Genomic DNA, 20000 nt, shown 5'->3' on the forward strand with positions numbered 1-20000 from the left:
TCTTTCTCCCTTTCTGTCTCTCTCTCTCTCCCTTTCTGTCTCCCTCTCTTTCTCCCTTTCTGTCTCTCTTTCTCCCTTTCTGTCTCTCTCTTTCTCCCTTTCTGTCTCTCATTCTCCCATTCTGACTCTCTCTCTCTTTCTGTGTGTGTATGTGTGTGTGTGTGTGTGTATTGCGTTTCATTTTTTCCCGTTTGCTTCGCGTGTCACTGCGATGGGAGGGTTTATGAGGTTAGGAAAAAAAACATTTTTACAGGCCGTTGGACATACGGCATATTAATTGCCAGTGTAAAAGCATGAAAGTAAGGTTTGGGGAAATATATTTTCTTTTTTTCTTTTCTTTTTGTTGCCTGTTTCATCGCCTTTTCTTTGCCCGTGAACACACACACACACAATGTGTGTATGTATGTATGTGTATGTATATGTATATGTATATGTATATGTATATGTATATGAATATATATATGTGTTTATATATAAGCACACAGACATATATGTATATAGTTTTGCATGTATATATGCACACACACACACACACATACACACACACACACACACACACACACACACACACACACACACACACACACACACGTACATATTTATAAATATATAGGTACGTATGTGTGTGTGTGTGTGTATATATGTATATATACATATATACATGCAAAACTATATACATATATATGTCTGTGTGCTTATATATAAACATATACATATCCATATCCATATACATATACATATACATATACATATACATATACATATACATATACATACACATACATACATACATACACATAGACGTGTGTCTGCGTGTTCACGGGCAAAGAAAAGGCGATGAAACAGGCAACAAAAATAAAAGAAAAAATAAAATATATTTCCGCAGACCTTACTTTCATGCTTTCACACTGGCAATTAATATGCCGTATGTCCAACGGCCTGTAAAAATTTTTATTTTGCTAACCTCATAAACACACACACGTACATATATATTTATAAATATGTATGTGTGTGTGTGTGTGTGTGTGTGTGTGTGTGTGTGTATGTATGTATGTATGTATGTATGTATGTATGTATGTATGTATGTATGTATGTACGTATGTATGTGTGTGTGTGTGTGTGTATGTATGTATGTATGTATGTATGTATGTATGTATGTATGTATAAAGTGCATGTGAGCTTGTATGTTAGTATGTGTGTGTGTGTGTAATTTGCGGAAAGAATCATATTTTTTCATTACATTTGTTTCTGTCTAGTGCTTACTGAATCTCTCCTTTCCCTTCAGCAACGACACCGCAGCGACAACCAAGTGAACAGGAGAAAATCCTACGTGTTGAGAAATGGCCAGCTGGCAGAAGAGATGTGGAGTAAGGTAAGACTATCGCACGTTTCTCAGTCACTGGTTATGTCACCGGATATCAAAATGGCCTGTACTTAAGATTGCATGTTTAGAAACGTGACAGTTCAATGCAGGGAGAACGAAATGTGTGCTGGTGAGCTGGTTTGATATGCTGCGTTCATGTAGTATTCACAGCGTGGACGTGATGATGGTGCAGCAGCCAGATAACCTTTGTGTCATTTTGTTCGAATTAACTGATACACCCAAAAATGGTATCTAGAATGGCTTATTTGTGTAGGAGTGTATTAATGAGAGATCCAACGATTTTTTAAATATATATTTTTAATTTTTTTTTTCTGGTTCTGTGTAGAAGGTACTTTATGTAATCAACTCGCCACGTAACCATGTATATTGTCCCTCTTAAAAATAATGTGTATTTTTTTTTTTTTTTTTTTTTTTTCATTTTGATTAACTTTTATTGCAGGTGGAAGTGGGCGATGTGATCCGGATGGAGAATAATCAGTTTGTGGCAGCCGATGTCTTGCTGTTGTCCACGTCTGAACCCAACGGCCTTTGCTATATTGAAACATCGGAGTTGGACGGGTAAGCTTTATGGCTTGAAATATACTGGAACTGAATAAAGCAGTACATTTAAATTTCGAGTAAATTTTACAAAAAGTCTTGGTAGGTGGTGTGTTTTCAAAACACATGGTGTAGATTTTTTCGTTGGAGTTATGCCTTGCTAAAGATTTACACTCTTCACTGCCTCATTTCTCTTGCATCTAGGGAGACCAACCTGAAGTCCAAGCAGTGTCTGCCGGAGACGGAGGACTTCGGGCAAGATGTTGGCCGCATCGGGTCGTTTCAGGGGGAAATTCGATGTGAACCCCCGAATAACCAGCTTAATAAGTTCGATGGAACCTTGTACTGGGAGAACCAAACGTAAGTGCGGTTATGGAAGCACAGAAGACACACACACACACACACACACACACACACACACACACACACACACACACACACACACACACACACACACACACACACACACACACACACACACACACACACACACACACACACACACACACACACACACCTTACATACTTACGCAGCATACCGCAGCACTTGTTATTGTATATTCCATCATTTTAACAACCAGCAAGGCTTAACAGAAAACAACCTCGCTTTCAGGCATTCTTTGGACAACGACAAGATCCTGCTGCGTGGTTGCATCCTCCGGAACACTCAGTGGTGCTACGGCGTGGTCATCTTCGCCGGCAAGGACACCAAACTCATGATGAATTCTGGGAAGACAAAGTTCAAACGCACAAGTATTGATAGATTGTTAAACTTCATTATTTTAGGGGTAAGCAGGACAATTGAGGTTACGGTTGACAGTTTAAAATTTAATAAATGAAAAATGAAACATTTATTTACAGTTCTCCCCCCTTTCTTTTTTATTTTTACTGTGGTACTGAGTTTTGTTTTTTCCATTTTACAGATTGTATTTTTTCTGCTTTCTATGTGCCTATTTTGCACTGTAGCCTGTGGAATATGGGAGACATTGACAGGTTTGTATCTACAGATCCTGTACTGTTAATGAATATAGTATAGGAAACATTGGGTATTATGTAATACAGCTGTCTAACACAGTGAAGGAATATAGCAAAAATTAATAAGGTATTGATATTATTGTGATAATAATGATAATAACAACAGTAAAGATGATGATAATGATAACAGCAATATAAAAAAAGATGATAACACAGTCATGAAGGTTGGTTTTGCCCGAGGGTGTTCCATGGCCCAGCTTACATGCAAATAAAACTTTTGTTTTCCAGGTCAGCACTTCAGAATTTACCTGCCATGGGATAGTCTTGTACCACCAGAGCCAGCTGGTGGTGCTGCTGTGATAGCCCTCCTGGTCTTTTTCTCATATGCAATTGTCCTGAACACCGTTGTGCCTATTTCTCTATATGTTAGGTAAGTATCAGTGTGCATTCATTCTTTATAGTTTTTTCTTTTCTGTCTTTTTTTCTTTTCTTTTTTATGATAGAGATTATTGAGATGTAAATTCAAGAGTGCATACAGTTTTGTTATTTTCCATGAACAGTACTAGTGTTAAAATAACTGATTAAGTCAATGAACTGTTAAAAGGTTATGTCAGAAATGTGATAATTTATCATATTTTAATATTTGAAGTAACCTAAGGATTAAAGTTAATTACTCTGTATTAAGTTGTAGTAACTGTGTCACACCCAGGTGTGTTTTAACATAGCTGAGGTAATAAATTAAAAAGGAAATTATCATTGTTTTCAAAATACACTGTCATGATCTGTTGTCGGTTCTTATAACTTTTTTATCTTTTCAGTGTGGAAGTAATTCGATTATGTCAGAGCTTCCTCATCAACTGGGATGTTGCCCTTTGTTATACTCCTACTGGGGTGCATGCAAAAGCACGCACAACCACCCTGAATGAGGAGCTTGGCCAGATTGAATATATTTTCTCAGACAAGACTGGAACTTTGACACAGGTAATACAAGATAAAATGCATAGGTAAAATACTGAATAACTAAAACCTGTAATCTGAGGACAGCAGATATTATCTTCCCCCTGTTGTTGTTTAAGATTACATAAAACAACAAAAATAAATTATGTGAAAAGGGAAATATGATTTATTCAGAGTAGCAGGATGAGTCTTGCAAATAACTTGTGCCTGTTTTCCAAGTCTTATTTAAATATACCCATACATTCTCATGGAAATAAATCATATGACTGTAGTCTCACCCATATAATCAAGTGTGCATTCACTTAAAATTGATGAATGAATTACAGTTTTAACAAATACTCTTTCTGTGTTTGAAAGATGAATCAGTGATTTCTCATCATTGCAGAATATTATGACATTCAACAAATGTTCTATAGCTGGAAGATCATTTGGAGATATAATAGATCCAAGAACAGGTGAAAGTTTGGAAATTAGTGAGGTAAGTTAACATTTTTTTTTTTTATGACTATGATATTTATAATTGACAGACCCTGGGTAAATATGTATTTACATTCTCATACAAAATTATTTTATCTGTATATACACAGATATATAAGTATTGATACAATATTTTTAGAAGATAATAGGATAGATCACAAAAACTATGATTTGCTGATTCCAGTATATTAGATTTCAATTAGTTTAGAGATCAAACATTTTTCAAGCAGTAATACTGGATAAGTTGATATCATTGGGAAGTTTTTTTTTTTTTGTAATCATGGGAGGGCTGTGGTAGAATTAATGTCTGGAATTGTAAGCCTTATTTTGGATGACCCACTAGTTGCATAGTTTATGGTTACTGTGGATTAATGTAAATATGACAAGAAATGTTTATTTTGTAATTATATAGCTGTAGTTGTAGTTACTTCTGCCATTTCTATTTTTAGATATCCTGCTTTTTCATCTTAAGCATTATCATTGGTGCAAAAAATGCCTACAGGAAAAAAAATCATAATACTTTTAAAAAGTCTTTGATTTCTGCTTGGTGTCAGAACTGCTTTGACTCATTAGGTTTCAGGGATAAGTCATTGGTGACTGTGCAACTTATTCATCGAGTATTCTGAAGACACAGAATCTTCATATTGCATGTTGATATCTGTTGCTTCAATTTGCTTGCATGTACCTTTTGATGCTTATATTTTACTTTTATTTTTGGAAGGTTTTTAGTGCATGGATGCAATATTTATGTGACTGAATGCTGTTCAAGATAATTAGATGCTTTATGAGATTTTTTTCAATTTCTCCAAGAGCTTTTTATGTACTTATAACTGGAAATAATTTTAGCATGGAGTGAACCACTCCGAAGTGGAATGATATTTAAGATGCTGTAATTACAGCAGATACAAAACAGTGTAGCAAATGGTAAAGGTTTCCTTCAAAAGTGTTTGTTACTTTACATACATGTTGACAGGTCAAAGCAAGAGTGAGTGTCAGTGCAAGAGTGAGTGTGAGTGTGAGTGTGTGTGAGAGTGTATGTGTTACAGATAACTTGCAAATTATTTTCTTAGTTCTTAGACAAATTGCTATAATGCTTTAAATGCATATATGTTTATCACTGCATATTCATCATAATGTATTTACAAAGGAAATCAATATATTGAAGTCATTATGCACATAATTGAGTGACAGATTCAAAAGTCTATGAATTCAAAATGCTTTAATGAATTGCATTTAAAAAGCATTTTAGCCATATTATTGATTTCAAAAATAGTTCCCTTAAGTGATGTTTCAGACAGCTATTGTGCTGATGTAGGACTTTTTATTTAGTAAGGTATTTCTGTTTTGTTTTGTTTTTGTAAGATTAATGATAAACTCAGCTTGTATGACTTTAAAGCTTATATTAAGGGTAATTTGTGATCCTTTAGAAATATTTATATATTTCTAAAGCCAGAAACCTGTGTTAGAGTATGTATGATTGTTTACTTGCTTCAGAATGTATACTTTTGTAGTAATAAATGCTTATTATATAATTGCAAATGCTGTGCATAATAATTTATGGGGATGATGATCTGTACTTAAAAATGTAATAATCTTCATCATCATCTATATTGGTATCATCATTATTGTTATTGATATTACTCTTATGATTAACAACAATTAATTCAGGATGTTATTATTTTAAGATTGGTATTATGTGCATAATTTACTCATGTGTTCTGTAATTTTGATATAATGTTATATATCTTCTATTGTGTGAGTGGGTGAGTGAGTGAGTGAGTGAGTGAGTGAGTGAGTGAGTGAGTGAGTGGGTGGGTGAGTGGGTGAGTGGGTGAGTGGGTGAGTGGGTGAGTGGGTGAGTGGGTGAGTGGGTGAGTGGGTGAGTGGGTAGGTGGGTGGGTGGGTGGGTGGGTGGGTGGGTGGGTGGGTGAGTGAGTGAGTGAGTGAGTGAGTGAGTGAGTGAGTGAGTGAGTGAGTGAGTGAGTGTGTGTGTGTGTGTGTGTGTGTGTGTGTGTGTGTGTGTGTGTGTGTGTGTGTGTGTGTGTGTGTGTGTGTGTGTGTGTGAGTGAGTGAGTGAGTGAGTGAGTGAGTGAGTGAGTGAGTGAGTGTGTGTGTGTGTGTGTGTGTGTGTGTGTGTGTGTGTGTGTGTGTGAGTGAGTGAGTGAGTGAGTGAGTGAGTGAGTGAGTGTGTGTGTGTGTGTGTGTGTGTGTGTGAGTGAGTGAGTGAGTGAGTGAGTGAGTGAGTGAGTGAGTGAGTGAGTGAGTGAGTGAGTGAGTGTGTGTGTGTGTGTGTGTGTGTGTGTGTGTGTGTGTGTGTGTGTGTGTGTGTGTGAGTGAGTGAGTGAGTGAGTGAGTGAGTGAGTGAGTGAGTGAGTGTGTGTGTGTGTGTGTGTGTGAGTGAGTGAGTGAGTGAGTGAGTGTCTGTGTGTGTGTATGCACATGTGCGTGTGCATGTATAAGCGTGCATGGTTGTTTGTGTCATGAATAAGAGTTTTTACACACTGCTTTCTGAATGAGTCATTTTGTCTGATATAATAACAAAACATTACAACATTTTATTATACTTCTGTTAATAATGGTGAAGTCAGGAACTTGGGTCAGGAAGAAAACGAAGAAGTCATCAAGCAATCGAAATGCCAACCTGAGAACCTCGCCTGAAGCCACAGCGGACCTCATTGGTCCCTTAGATGAGACTGAGGTCAACCTGCTGAGCGACGAAGAATACCGACAGGTAGATGCTTGGGCCCGACAAAGTCCATCGACCCCTGAGTTCTGCCGGAGTGATTTTCATGGCACGGGACGGCTGGGCCGATTCCCTGGCAGCCTTGGCAGGGAGATGGAGCAGAGTTGTTCAATTGATTTACTGGATCTCTCTTCTTCAGATTCCGAATCAAGCCAACAAAAGCCAGTAACTAACATTCTCACCCGTGCCGCTCCGTTCTGCTTGCTATTAGCCTTGATGTAATGATTGTTGGGATAGGTGTTTCAAGGATACACTTGACCCATTCTATTACTGCTTTGTTTGCAGAATTGGGCAGATTCTGTAGAGGTTGACTCCCTATTCTGGGCCATTAATGAGTATTCAGAGGCTTGCAGTTTATAGAGTACTTATCTTATGCTTTCTTTTAAAATGCCAGTGTTAGGCTTAGAAGATATAATATTCAGACAAATATGTATTAATTCTTACTAAATCAAGAAAACAGTATAAGTGGTAATCATCAATTATTTATAAATTATTAAGTAATTATTATCTTTTTATTTTCTTGACAACACAGCTGTATCCTTTACACTTTATCTAAACAGTAATTCACACAGACCAGGTGACTCTCCACAATGTAACAATGCTCTTCACTCCTCTTGTCTCAGTACATACTATTAATATTACTTCCATACATATATATATATATATATATATATATATATATATATATATATATATATATATTTATGTATGTATGTATATATGTATGTATGCTTACAAGTAGTCTATTATAAACTCAGTGGCATAGCTAGGGAGGCGGCTATGGGAGGTGATTTTTCATTGGCATGTTGTTTTATGGGAAATAGTTTCTTTAAGTTCAAATAATTAAGTAAATATTATTTTGTCTTTGTGTAGCCTAAAAAAAATGTTTAAACCTCTCAAGGAACTTTCCCCCCAGGCCCCATGTGTCTAGCTATGGTACTGCATAAACCAGTATTTCCCAATCAGTAGGTTGTGACCATCAGGGATGTTTCAGAGAGTTAGCAGTATGGTTTTGAAGCTTAAGGGAAAATATTATAGGCAAAATTGTTTTTTTTTATTTCAAGTCTTCAGATAAAGCCTATACAGATTGGTAAAAATAAATGGAAAAAACTGATATTGGTCGTTGCAGAAGTATAGAGAGGGGTCATGGAATTGTTGGAGGTTTAAGAAGGGGGTCATGAGTGGAAAAATGTTGGGAACCACTGGTGTAAACACTATTAAATTATATGTTCCATTAAAATTTTAAAAATATATAAAATTATATGCTATATTATTATGAATGATAATTGTAATCATCTTTGTATCTTTTTTTTTGTTTTAACATGTAAAAGGGTAACTGAGATTGATATATTACTTTAAAAAAATATTTAAAAAATTAGGCAAAAATTATAAATGATTTATTGTTTTAACTGATTATTCTGCAAGTAATATCTTCATATCACATCACTCACTGATATAAATCTTTGATTAAGATATATTGCTAGAAAAATGATTTTGAAAATTAGGCAAACATTATAAACTGATTATTCTGCAAATTATTTCTTTATATCATATCACACACTGATATAAATCTTTGAATAAGACTAGAGCTATATTGTAAATCAGAAGGGAAGATAAATAAATGTACATATTAAAACAAGTAATATATCCTCATTTACTTTATATGTCAAAGTAGTAATAATTAATTTTTAATTCTTGTTAAAAAAAGGGTTCTTCGTAGTTTGCTCTATTTTAACCTGTTTAACAAATTTTTAATGACATTAATTATGGATTTGAATAATTTGTGGATATGATGACTTGGTGACTGTAACATTTGTAGAACATTATGGTAATATTATACAACAATGGTTTCATATGCCTGTGTAAGAAGTGATGCATGTAAAAACAATATAGATTTATATTTTCTTGTCATAAAAATATTTATCTTTAAGCAAACATTCCTGTGCACTTGTGCATAAATTTTGCTCAGCTGAAGGAACACATTTTCAGGATGAAAAGAAAAGGTATACAGTCTTGAAAGACTATATAGATTTACCAAGATGTTAATTTCAGGCTAAAGAAATGTCTTTATATTATTATGTATGATTAACTCAAAGATAGTGGGATATCCTAGCCATGTGCCAAGGATCTCATGCAGTCAGTTACTTAAGAGAAATGAGAAAAAATATATGCATACACTCTGCTCTCCATGCTCTTGACTGCATCATAAACAGCATCTTAGGATGTAAGACAGAAAAGAGGCTTTAAGGATCTGTTTCTCAGTGACAGTAGTCAGGGCCAAATAAGCAAACAACTGTTTAGCAATGCACAATGTAGAGCAGGCTCAAGTGTGCAAAATGTGGTAGGATGTCACCTCGGCGTGAGTGAAAGTTTAGCCATGACATTATAGGACACCAGTCATCATGAGTGGGTTATATTTATCCTCACTCTGGTGGGTCCTGTTTTTATCAGCAGTAATTGAGACTAAAGATATATTATAAATGAAAATGGAAGTGGATTGTTTTTGTCTAAAAGAAAATTATATTACTGATAACTGTATATCCATTTTTTAGGAAATTAAGTTATAAAACATACTAACACATTAAAATTCTTAGATGCAAAAACAGAGATATTACATTCGGAGATAGGTGTGGAAGTATTTAGTGTGATATTTTGAAAGACATGCATATTTGCCACAGCACTCATGAAACAAACAAAAAATTGTGACATGGTTATCATGAGCTGTTATTATTTTTTCACCCTTGTATTATATAATTGTATAAAAGTATATAATAAAATAAAGCATATACTAGTATTTATCATATTCACCAAGGTGATATTCATTTTATGAAATCTTATTACACTAAATTTACTGGCAGGTATTTATACACTGTACTCCATGCCCCTTGTAAAGATGTAGGTGCCAGTGAAAAAAAGTATTTTAGATATTTCTTAGTGTTCCTGCTTTTTAGTTAATCTTTGTTTATGTGATGTTAATGGATGATAAATCCTCATTTTACATTGTTAATGGAGAAACATGTAATTAGTTTGTAACATTAGTGTCAACAAGTATGAATGAATGTTGTTATTGCATCTCTGTATGATGGTAAACTTTCTTGTAAATTACACATCAGATTCTTGATACAGTATGAAATAGAATTATCCTTATAATGGACTAAATAGTATCTAAACATTATTTGTAGCAGTGTACCTACTCTGTTCTTCTGTTTTTCCTCTTCTTCTTTTTTTAAGAATCTGATGACTTGATGCCATTTTGTTATAAATCTGTAATGTTAATCAAGTAATGATATAATAATTATAAAACAATTATGCTGCATGCACCATAAATTGTTGAGCATGTGATTAACATAGCTAATATAATATTGTACTAATTTCAAAACTAAAGCTTTTCTGTTTGGTTTGATATCATATGTAATCGTTTTCCAGTTCTTTTTAGAATGTGGTTTTCTTTTGATATGATTATAAAGCATTTTTGTTTGTCAAAATATATTGAATAATACAGGTAACTATAGTTATATTGTGCATGCTAGCAAAAGTTTGAACTTTGCATGAATAGTCTAGGGTTAGAATGAGTCTTTTGAGAGTAACTATCTTAACTTTTTTCCAGTACACAAGATCAGTGGATTTGTCACACAACCCGTACCATGAGTCAAGCTTCAAGTTTTATGACCATGCACTGACAGATGCTCTAGATGCCAGTGATCCCAGCTGTGAGCTCTTCTTTCGACTCCTGGCACTTTGTCACACTGTGATGTCAGAGGATAAAAATGGTAAGTTCTTTTATGACTTTGAGGCAGGACAATTAACTTTTATATAATTATGCTAAATAATTATGTGAATAGGAGGATCTAACTGATAGAGAGTTATCCTTTACATTACTCTTAAGATCATGTATAGTTTGGAATATTTTAATGTTAAAGTTAGAATTCATGGAATTTGATGACAAGATGTCCAAGAATCAGTAAAAAGACATCATAAATTTGTATTGTTTGCTCATTTTTAGTTTAACTTTTACCTTTGGATTTATTGTTTCAGGAAAATTGGAATACCAAGCACAGTCACCAGATGAGGCAGCGTTGGTCTCAGCGGCTCGCAACTTTGGTTTTGTTTTCCTTTCTCGCACGCCAAATAGTATTACCATATCAGTAAGTGGATCCTCTTATTGAAGCCATTGACTGTTTTATCTTTAATATATGAATGCAGTTATAGTGTAGGAGGTACCAGTCATTAATTTATCTCTCAGAATTGTATTTGCAATGTAAGAAGGTGAAACATTTAGCTAAGGAGGAAATTAAATAATATGATTTCGTATTGGTTGTTGAACTAAAAATAGTTACACTTATGCCATTAACTTTATAAATTTTCTCATCCTTAGGCAAAAGAAAATGAAGAAGTATATGAGCTGCTTTGTATCCTTGACTTTAATAATGTCAGGAAAAGAATGTCAGTAATTCTCAAGAGAGATGGTAAAATACGTCTCTATTGTAAAGGCGCCGACTCCATAATATACGAAAGATTAAAAGATGGGCAAGAAAGTTTGAAATATCATACTCAGGAGCATCTGAATGTAAGTCTGAAAGATTTTGTTTTTCAGTTAGTATAACTTAATATGAAATTTTCAAAAGAAATAAACATTATTTTCATTGAATTCGTCATATAAAGTTACCACTAATAATCAGAGTAATAACATTTTATTTTATTTTATTAAAAAAAAAAAAATGCTCTGTATATGCTCTAGGTTTTCATCTTCTGTCTTGTGGCAACCAACATATTCTTGATAAGAAATTTTACTTTTACATTTCAGAAATTTGCAGGCGAAGGTTTGCGAACACTATGCCTTGCGTACAAGGATTTAGATGGAGAATATTTTCAAGTAGGTCAATGCCCTTGGGTGTTATAGACCAAGAGATTTTGCTGTTTGCTGTACACATATATCTTATTTTTGGTTTTGAATAAATCCTGAGTTTTGTAGATAAAAAAAAAAAAAAAAGTTTTGTAAAAACTTACTTTTCATTTTTAGAAATACCAGTTATTCCATGTACCAGTATATTTGTGATGTACAGGAAATGAATGATAATGTAAAGAGACACACTTTGCCTGCAGGATTGGAAAGCTCGGCATCATGAAGCTGCCATTTCTCTGGACAGGCGAGAGGAGAAATTAGATGCTATTTATGAAGAAATTGAAAAGGATCTTATTCTCTTGGGTAAGTAATTTCTTGCTGATCCAATTGGCCCAAAAAAGATATAGTTTGTTTTATTGCAGTACACTATATGAACATATCCTTATATACATTTATTTATTTCTTATTCCTAATAGTCTTTACATACATGTTTTACAGGAGCTACAGCTATTGAGGACAAACTGCAAGATGGAGTGCCTCAAACCATAGCCAATCTTGCAGTTGCTGGCATTAAGATCTGGGTGCTTACAGGTGACAAACAGGAAACTGCAATCAATATTGGTTATTCCTGCCAGGTATGTTTGTTTTATCCCCTTTCCATCCATATCTTCCCATATTTTTATTTCATTGTTTTTATAAAACAAATTAAACACAAAGAAGGAAGTCATATGTGGTTAAATGAAATATGCTTATGAAGATTAAAAGGGTGTTTATGTTAACTTATGTCTTAAGTAAAGTTCACTATTATTAATATGATGATGAACCATTTTCATGACTTGTTTCCTCTAGTTGTTGACAGATGATATGCTTGATATCTTCATCATCGACGCCCACACTGCCTCCGAAGTTGAAGATCAGCTCAAGAAATATCGTGAGGAGATTCGCAATGTTAATGCTACAAGTCAACCTCAGACAAATCTATCAGTTGTCACATTCAGGTAAAGAGCCTTTGTATGAATAATTTAGTGAGATGAGTATAAAATAGTTACACTCCTGTTTTTAATATGAGAAATACCTAAGCCAGCTTTGTTTAATCATACCAGCATAGACCTTACTAAGACTAGTATGTTCATTTGACCTGACCTCCTGTAGATTGACTTTATTTGCACAGAGTTTTCAGACAGGAAACTAAAAATGATTGCTGCATGTACTATTGAGAAAATGTATTCGTCTTTGCATGTCTCTAGTATATGAATACAAATTTCACAGTATGCAAGAGTGGTATGTATTAGGTTAAGTACTTCACTATTTTTTTCAGAGTAAGTTGCTTTTTTAAGATACGTAGTTTAAAAGATGGTAATGTTATATTTAATTATTGTTTTTTATGCACAGCAAGGCATCTTTTCATTTTATTTAGTTGGCTGTAATTGAATATTATTTTTTGAGAGAGAGAGAGAACACTTGTTATTTATGAAGAGTTGAGTCTAATTCCTTGATGTCAAAATTATAGCATGATACTATTGCATATCTAAATGGAATGTAGAGTAATCTAAATGTAGCTTCTGTCAAAGGAATTAGTAAAGCATTTAATAGTTGCTGGGTTGAAATTTAACATTAATTTCTGATAGTGATGGAATTACTTTGGATTATAATTTGTGATTATAGACTTTATTGTGTTTTTCCCTACAACATTTTTACATTAATGATAAGTAAATAGCCTACCCCAGAATTTCTTTCCTACTGGCAACTGTAAATTGGCAGTCCAGTAGAGGTTATGTTACATTCTTAGTATCCCTTAAAAATAAGAAATCTACATCTATCCAGTGATAATAGTGTAATCTTATTTGATCCTGACATTACTCATGTTTTGCTTGATATAATACCAGCAACATAATACATTCTGAAGAAATACACTGAAAATAGTTATGTAGTTCAGCGTTAAAGATTACTTTTAAATTGGTAAAAGTGGAAAGGCCAGTAGATCAATCAAAAAGTATTCACTTCGCTCTAGTTAACACGCTCTAGTTAACACTGCAATAGCACATCATCAGACTGTCTGTGAAGATAAACACTGCACATACTATGTGAAAAATTAATGTTAAAAATGTCTATTTGATAAAAGTGTCTGTTTAAAACAAAACTGATGATTGTATATAAAGCTTAGTGGAAGCACAAATTGCAATATAGTTCCATCAGTTGTTATGTTAATAGCAAATTAATGAGCCCCTAAATGTTTTGCAAATAGCACACAGGTGACTGCCTTGATAATGTTACCTTAAGAAAGGGTACTGCACATAGGTATTATTTCAAATTCATGTATGTGAATTTCACTTACCTAATATGTATTTAGTCTCACTTGCTTTTAAGTTAAGACTTTAGTGACATGAAATGGGCATTGGAAAAATGTTATTTGAAAATTGTTCTTTAATGAAAAGATATAAATGCTGTTTCCTTAATTTCTGTATCAGAGTAATAATAAGATTAACACATTGCATCCGGGTGGTGTGGCCGTCAGGTCTCAAAAAATTTGGCTGAGGGCTGAGGTGATGGGAATGTGCCATCATGAAAAATTTGGCTAAGGGCAATGGTGACAGGAATGACTCATCATGAGTTCACAAAGATCTGGGAGGAAGATTAGACTCAGTGGGCATTTATTACCACTGGTAAACTAAGGAGGAATGTACAAATTTATGAACCATCCCTGGAAGAGTGCTGGCTCCAGGAAGGAAACTATTTCCATGCTCAGGATCCAATTCCTGCCTACTATGACCAATGGTGCTGGGTGTGTTACAAATCAATTTTAAATGAAACAAATAACACAATGTTACTTACTATTAGTGTTATTGTACAGGATCGTAGATTACAAAGAAACGTGATAAGTAGTCCGCTCAAAGAAACTAAAATAGACTGTGGAAAATGGCAAAAAAGAAAAAAGAGACTAATGCAAAAAAGATAAATTAACATTGCAAAGAGGAGGCAAGGAGCCTTGCTACCACATGTGAGTGTTCATGTGGGGTGGGCCTACAAGCCACACACCCAGGAGAGTTGTCACTCATTTAAGCCTAATGGACTTGGGTCCACATGCAAGCTGCAGGGCACCCGAATCCAATGGGTTAATTAACATATAGAGATAATCAGACATCTAATAAAATACTGGTTTTACATTTGATTAGTGTTTTTATTATTAGTAGTAGTATGGATGGTATTGCAGTGTTTGTAGATGAGCCAATGTTAGGCAGTTTTTATTGAAAGATAGCCCTCATGCTGCGCGAATAGAGCATATGTCAGAATTCTTATTCAGTTACAAGTTTTGTAATCAGTGTACCTTCAAGAGTTTATTTTTTTGTCAGGCTTGAAATAGAGATATTAACAATTACAGGTGTAATTGTAGAGACATCAAGAAGTTCTCAAAGTAATGGAAATGCTCTTGATGCATCAAACTAGATGCATCACTCTCTCTCCAAGTAATTTCCCTTCAGTAAATGGATGCCTTGTTGTGCTGGTATTCTCACTGCTGTTTACATTGTTAGCATTTACAGTGATGAAGGCGTTGGGCAGGACACCCTGAGTGATGCTGGTGAGCCAAATGGAGGCTTTGCTCTGGTCATTAATGGACACTCCTTAGTTTGGGCTCTCAGTCCCAAGTTTGAGCAGCTTTTCCTGGAAGTTGCCAGTCAGTGTAAGTAAAGATTATATATTCTTTCAGCTTAAACTATTAATTAGTTTAATGCTGAAAGATAAAACACTTCATGATTTATTGTTTGGGAAATTCACAGTAGGGAAACTGTTGCAATCAAAGACCTTTTTAGATATTACCTTGTTCAGACAAATAACCTATATAGGTAGATATGAACCCAAGCAAACTGAAACAGAAATTAACATTTCTTTCTACAGAGATCCATTAGTAATGGTTTTGTTGCCATTTTTACTTTTTTCCAATTCATTAATCAATAACTTGGAATATAGGTGCAGAAGTGTCACACATTTTTTATTTGGAGTGCTTATTAATTATTTATGAATTTGACAGGTAAATCCGTTATTTGCTGTAGAGTGACACCCTTGCAAAAAGCCTTGGTTGTTGATTTGGTGAAACGCTACAAGAAAGCAGTGACTCTGGCAGTGGGTGATGGAGCTAATGATGTGTCAATGATTAAAAGTAAGTGTATAAAAGATATAGTTCTCTGGAGCAAGCTTTTTGAATTTGTATATTTGGCTTGAAATAACTCAGGAATGCAATGTGCGTTATAAAATGACATTTCAAATATTCTTATACAGAGTTCCAAATCAAGGGAAAAGTCAGATTTTGTAAGGCATTTTTATTACTCTCCTAGCTGCTCACATTGGAGTAGGTATATCTGGCCAGGAGGGCTTACAAGCAGTCTTGGCATCGGATTATTCAGTGGCGCAGTTCCGTTTTCTCGAGAGACTGTTGCTGGTGCACGGGCGTTGGTCCTACTACCGGATGTGCAAGTTCCTTAGATACTTCTTCTACAAAAACTTTGCTTTCACTTTATGCCACTTTTGGTTTGCCTTCTTTGTGGCATTCTCAGCACAGGTAAGAAAACGTGCTTTAGTGTTTCCTTAGAGTGAATGTTGTCTTAATAGAATAGAATAATTTCTGGTAAAGAGCTGGTCTCTTGATATTCTTTTTCCATATAATTGTAGATGATGGGTAAAAGTTCAAATCCAGAAGAATTGTGAATTAGGTAAAGGATGTTTTCAAGCAATGGTGGTGCAGTTCACAAGTTTGAATTTTTTTTTTACAGATTTTTCATGTAATGAGATGACTGCTGCTGATATTACATGAAAAGAAACCTAAACTTGTTTGGTTTCATTTTTTATTTCAGGTTCTTCTTCAAGTATTAGTAATTAATGAAGGTGTTCTAATGTTGTGCATACAATTTGTTTCCGTCTTTCAGACTGTGTATGATCCTTTCTTTATCTCGACCTACAACCTTTTTTATACCTCACTCCCTGTCCTGTGCTTGGGAATCATGGACCAAGATGTCGATGATTACTATAGTCGTCGTTTCCCCAAACTCTACAATCCTGGTCACACCAACAGATTTTTCAATAAACGAGTTTTTATGTGGAGTGCTGTTCATGGTGCCATTACCTCATTCCTCATATTGTCTATACCCTTTGGTGAGTGGTTGTGTGAGAGATGTTGTCTTGTACAGTTGTCACATTCACCTATAGCCTCTGTCACCATCACCTTGATGTTTTACCTCACTAGATGTGTATATACTTCAGCCAAGAAGACCGGAAACTTCAGACAGAGAATGTGTGAAGAGTCCTAGAGGTTTGTCTACACTAGATGTGGCAGTGAATGTTCATGTACTCTCTAGACACTCCATGTACTCCCCTCTCCCTCCCCACAAAGAAAAAGCCCAATGAAAACCTTGCATTTCATGCAATCTGGATCCAGTCCTCCAGTCACAAGTAGCTCTTTTTGAGTGATAACACTATGTCCAGGATGTCTCATCTGGTGTACCTTTTCCTTTTCTAGATGTGTCTTCAATGCAAGATGCCTTATTGCAGCACATTGCAATTTGTTAAGGCTTTTTGTTCATTATATTTTGGGGTTCAATATCAGTGGCTCTTCAGAAATTATGGAATCACTATAAGAATAAGAAAATACCAGAAAATATTCTGGTATATATTGATATTAGTCCCATAAAGCATGAAGTTCTCAAGAAGTATGTGTGTTTGAAAATGTTAAAACACATTCCATTATTATTTTACTTTTGAATGTACCACCAGCTTTGATTTGTAATGCCTGAGTGTGAAGTTAAGCCCCTGCACTTGAATTTTTTCCTCAACAATCTTGTGACATAAATCTAATCACCTTTAGTTTGCTTAAGATTTATTTTGAACAAAATATTACAAAAAAATACACTTTAGATTGTTGAGGTAACTTACAGTGTACATACACACAAATGAAGGGGCTCAACTGATTCACAAATTTATTTATTTTGTGATTCCTCATCACTAGCACCAATACTAGGATTTGTTTTTTTCTCTTTCTTCCCCAACACAGACACTGTTTGATCCCATGTTTATATCAGTCTATAATCTGTTCTACACATCGATGCCTGTGTTGGCTCTCGGCATCTTTGAACAAGATGTCAATGCAGTGAATAGTATCAAGTTTCCCCGTCTCTACAGCCCTGGCCTCAACAATGCTCTGTTTAATAAACGAGAATTCTTCAGATCTGCCCTTCACGGATTTCTAACCTCTTGTGTCCTGTTCTTCATACCCTTTGGTGAGTCTTGTTTTCTTCATTTTCAAGTGATACAGTGCCAGAAAATTGAGTAGCACTATGTGAAGTTAAACTTTGTAAGGCGAATAAGATTATTATATGCAAAAGCATTGCATTGGTGTCATTTACCAGTCCCATGCAAATTCCAGTACCAAGCAGATGATATTCATATTTTTTATATTGAGGTAAGATAAGAAGTATTTTCATATATGTATAATACACTTTGATGTACATCACCTTGACCACCAGCACAGATATGTTAAGAAGATTTGGTGTTTGCATTTTTTATTATTTTGCCTTCTTTGTGTTAAGGAATTTTTATCACTACCGAAGCTATGCAGTAAATGACAGATTTTTTATATACTGATTATCATTTCAATCTAATATATTTGGGAACTATGCCCTTTTGTAAAGGTGAACAAGAGCATGTGAGAACAAGCTTGAAAGAAAAAAAATTGAATTAGGAAGCAATTATTTTACAGTAGGTATCTATCAGTATATAAATTTGTACACAAACCCTGAGTAGATTATATAATTTAGGCAAATTAAGTACAAGATTTTGTTGTAAACAATATAGTAACTATTAACACAATTATTTCAATATTGCAGGTGCATACTACAATGGCATGGATCAGGATGGACGTAGCATGGCTGATCAGCAGACATTTGGCAGTGTCGTAGCAACAATACTTGTCATTGTAGTCACTGTACAAGTTAGTATCAGAAGTGCACTGTTTTCCTTAGGGGAAAATAGGAAAATATTGTAGCAGATAGAGAAACATATTAACTAAATATCATTTTTTGTCTACAAAACTTCCCAATATAAGTATACATAAAATAATTAGTTACTTCTGTCTTATTTTTAGATTTGTTTGGATACATCATATTGGACCATGTTCAACCACGTCACAATATGGGGATCTCTCATCTTTTACTTTCTGTTGCAATACTTCTACAACTTCGTCATTGGTGGTGAATACGTTGGAGCTCTAGCAAAGGTATGTTTTGTTATATCGCTTTTCTAGACAGAGTGTCACATTTTCAGTTGAATGCAATATTTGAAAATCTACATGTACTGAACAGGACTTTCAGCTTTAGGAAGTCATTATGGTTGTCTGTCCATAGGCCATGGGTGAGCCAATGTTCTACTTTACCTCGCTCCTAACTATCGTGGTGTTGATGCTGCCTGTGATGGCGTGGCGCTTCTACTGGGTGGACGTCCACCCCACTCTCTCCGACAAGGTGAGGTTCAAACAGCGCCATGATGCAAAGATGGCAAGCAAGAGATCTGACCACGACATGCTTCGCACTCCATCGGCAAGAAGGTGAGCATGCTTTCAACATTTTGCTTGGGGTTAGCAGGACTTGTTGCTGCAATTTTTTAAATTAATTAATTTATTTATTTTATATAATTTTTTTTATTATATTATTAATTTTTTTCTTCATTATATGTGGGATTAAACTAGATATTGTTATGGAGAATTACTATTATCTGATCAGTATTTTCAAAAGATATTTATCAAGTGAGAAAGACACGTGACAAGATACAGTGGGAAATACAATCATTTTTTGTTACTCAGATCATTGAGAGAATGCTGTTTAAATTACATTTGTACTAGTTTCAACACAAGTGATACTGTTGTAAATTATTAATAATTTTTATTTCAAGTCTCCGATAGATTATACTGATGTAAATAATTTGAATAGACACATACATACACTTGCACTCACACACACACATACACACACATGCACATGCACATGCACATGCACACTCATACATGTACATATACATATATTTGCATGCATTTCCTGCACATA

The 20000-nt window shown here is 34.6% G+C and overlaps 1 protein-coding gene across 6 annotated transcripts in view; it reads left to right on the forward strand.

Annotated features, from left to right (window-relative positions):
- The window catches only part of LOC125025419 (probable phospholipid-transporting ATPase IM), a 232614-nt gene that overhangs the window by 211015 nt on the left and 1599 nt on the right, over positions 1–20000 (forward strand). For 5 of the 6 annotated variants that reach the window (XM_047613764.1, XM_047613847.1, XM_047613671.1 and 2 more), the window contains 23 exons: positions 1286–1372; positions 1824–1942; positions 2126–2281; positions 2535–2709; positions 2845–2914; positions 3185–3326; positions 3715–3877; positions 4239–4331; positions 6915–7061; positions 10681–10843; positions 11109–11218; positions 11449–11640; positions 11878–11946; positions 12177–12279; positions 12415–12551; positions 12766–12914; positions 15456–15595; positions 15944–16072; positions 16248–16471; positions 17957–18182; positions 18789–18892; positions 19046–19177; positions 19305–19504. In XM_047613764.1, the coding sequence (XP_047469720.1) occupies positions 1286–1372; positions 1824–1942; positions 2126–2281; positions 2535–2709; positions 2845–2914; positions 3185–3326; positions 3715–3877; positions 4239–4331; positions 6915–7061; positions 10681–10843; positions 11109–11218; positions 11449–11640; positions 11878–11946; positions 12177–12279; positions 12415–12551; positions 12766–12914; positions 15456–15595; positions 15944–16072; positions 16248–16471; positions 17957–18182; positions 18789–18892; positions 19046–19177; positions 19305–19504 (3230 nt within the window). The remainder of the gene's footprint in view (positions 1–1285; positions 1373–1823; positions 1943–2125; positions 2282–2534; positions 2710–2844; positions 2915–3184; positions 3327–3714; positions 3878–4238; positions 4332–6914; positions 7062–10680; positions 10844–11108; positions 11219–11448; positions 11641–11877; positions 11947–12176; positions 12280–12414; positions 12552–12765; positions 12915–15455; positions 15596–15943; positions 16073–16247; positions 16472–17956; positions 18183–18788; positions 18893–19045; positions 19178–19304; positions 19505–20000) is intronic. The other variant, XM_047613520.1, reaches the window with a different exon arrangement.

The sequence above is a fragment of the Penaeus chinensis genome, chromosome 1 (assembly GCF_019202785.1).
Source record: "Penaeus chinensis breed Huanghai No. 1 chromosome 1, ASM1920278v2, whole genome shotgun sequence".
Classification (NCBI taxonomy): Eukaryota; Metazoa; Arthropoda; class Malacostraca; order Decapoda; family Penaeidae; genus Penaeus; species Penaeus chinensis.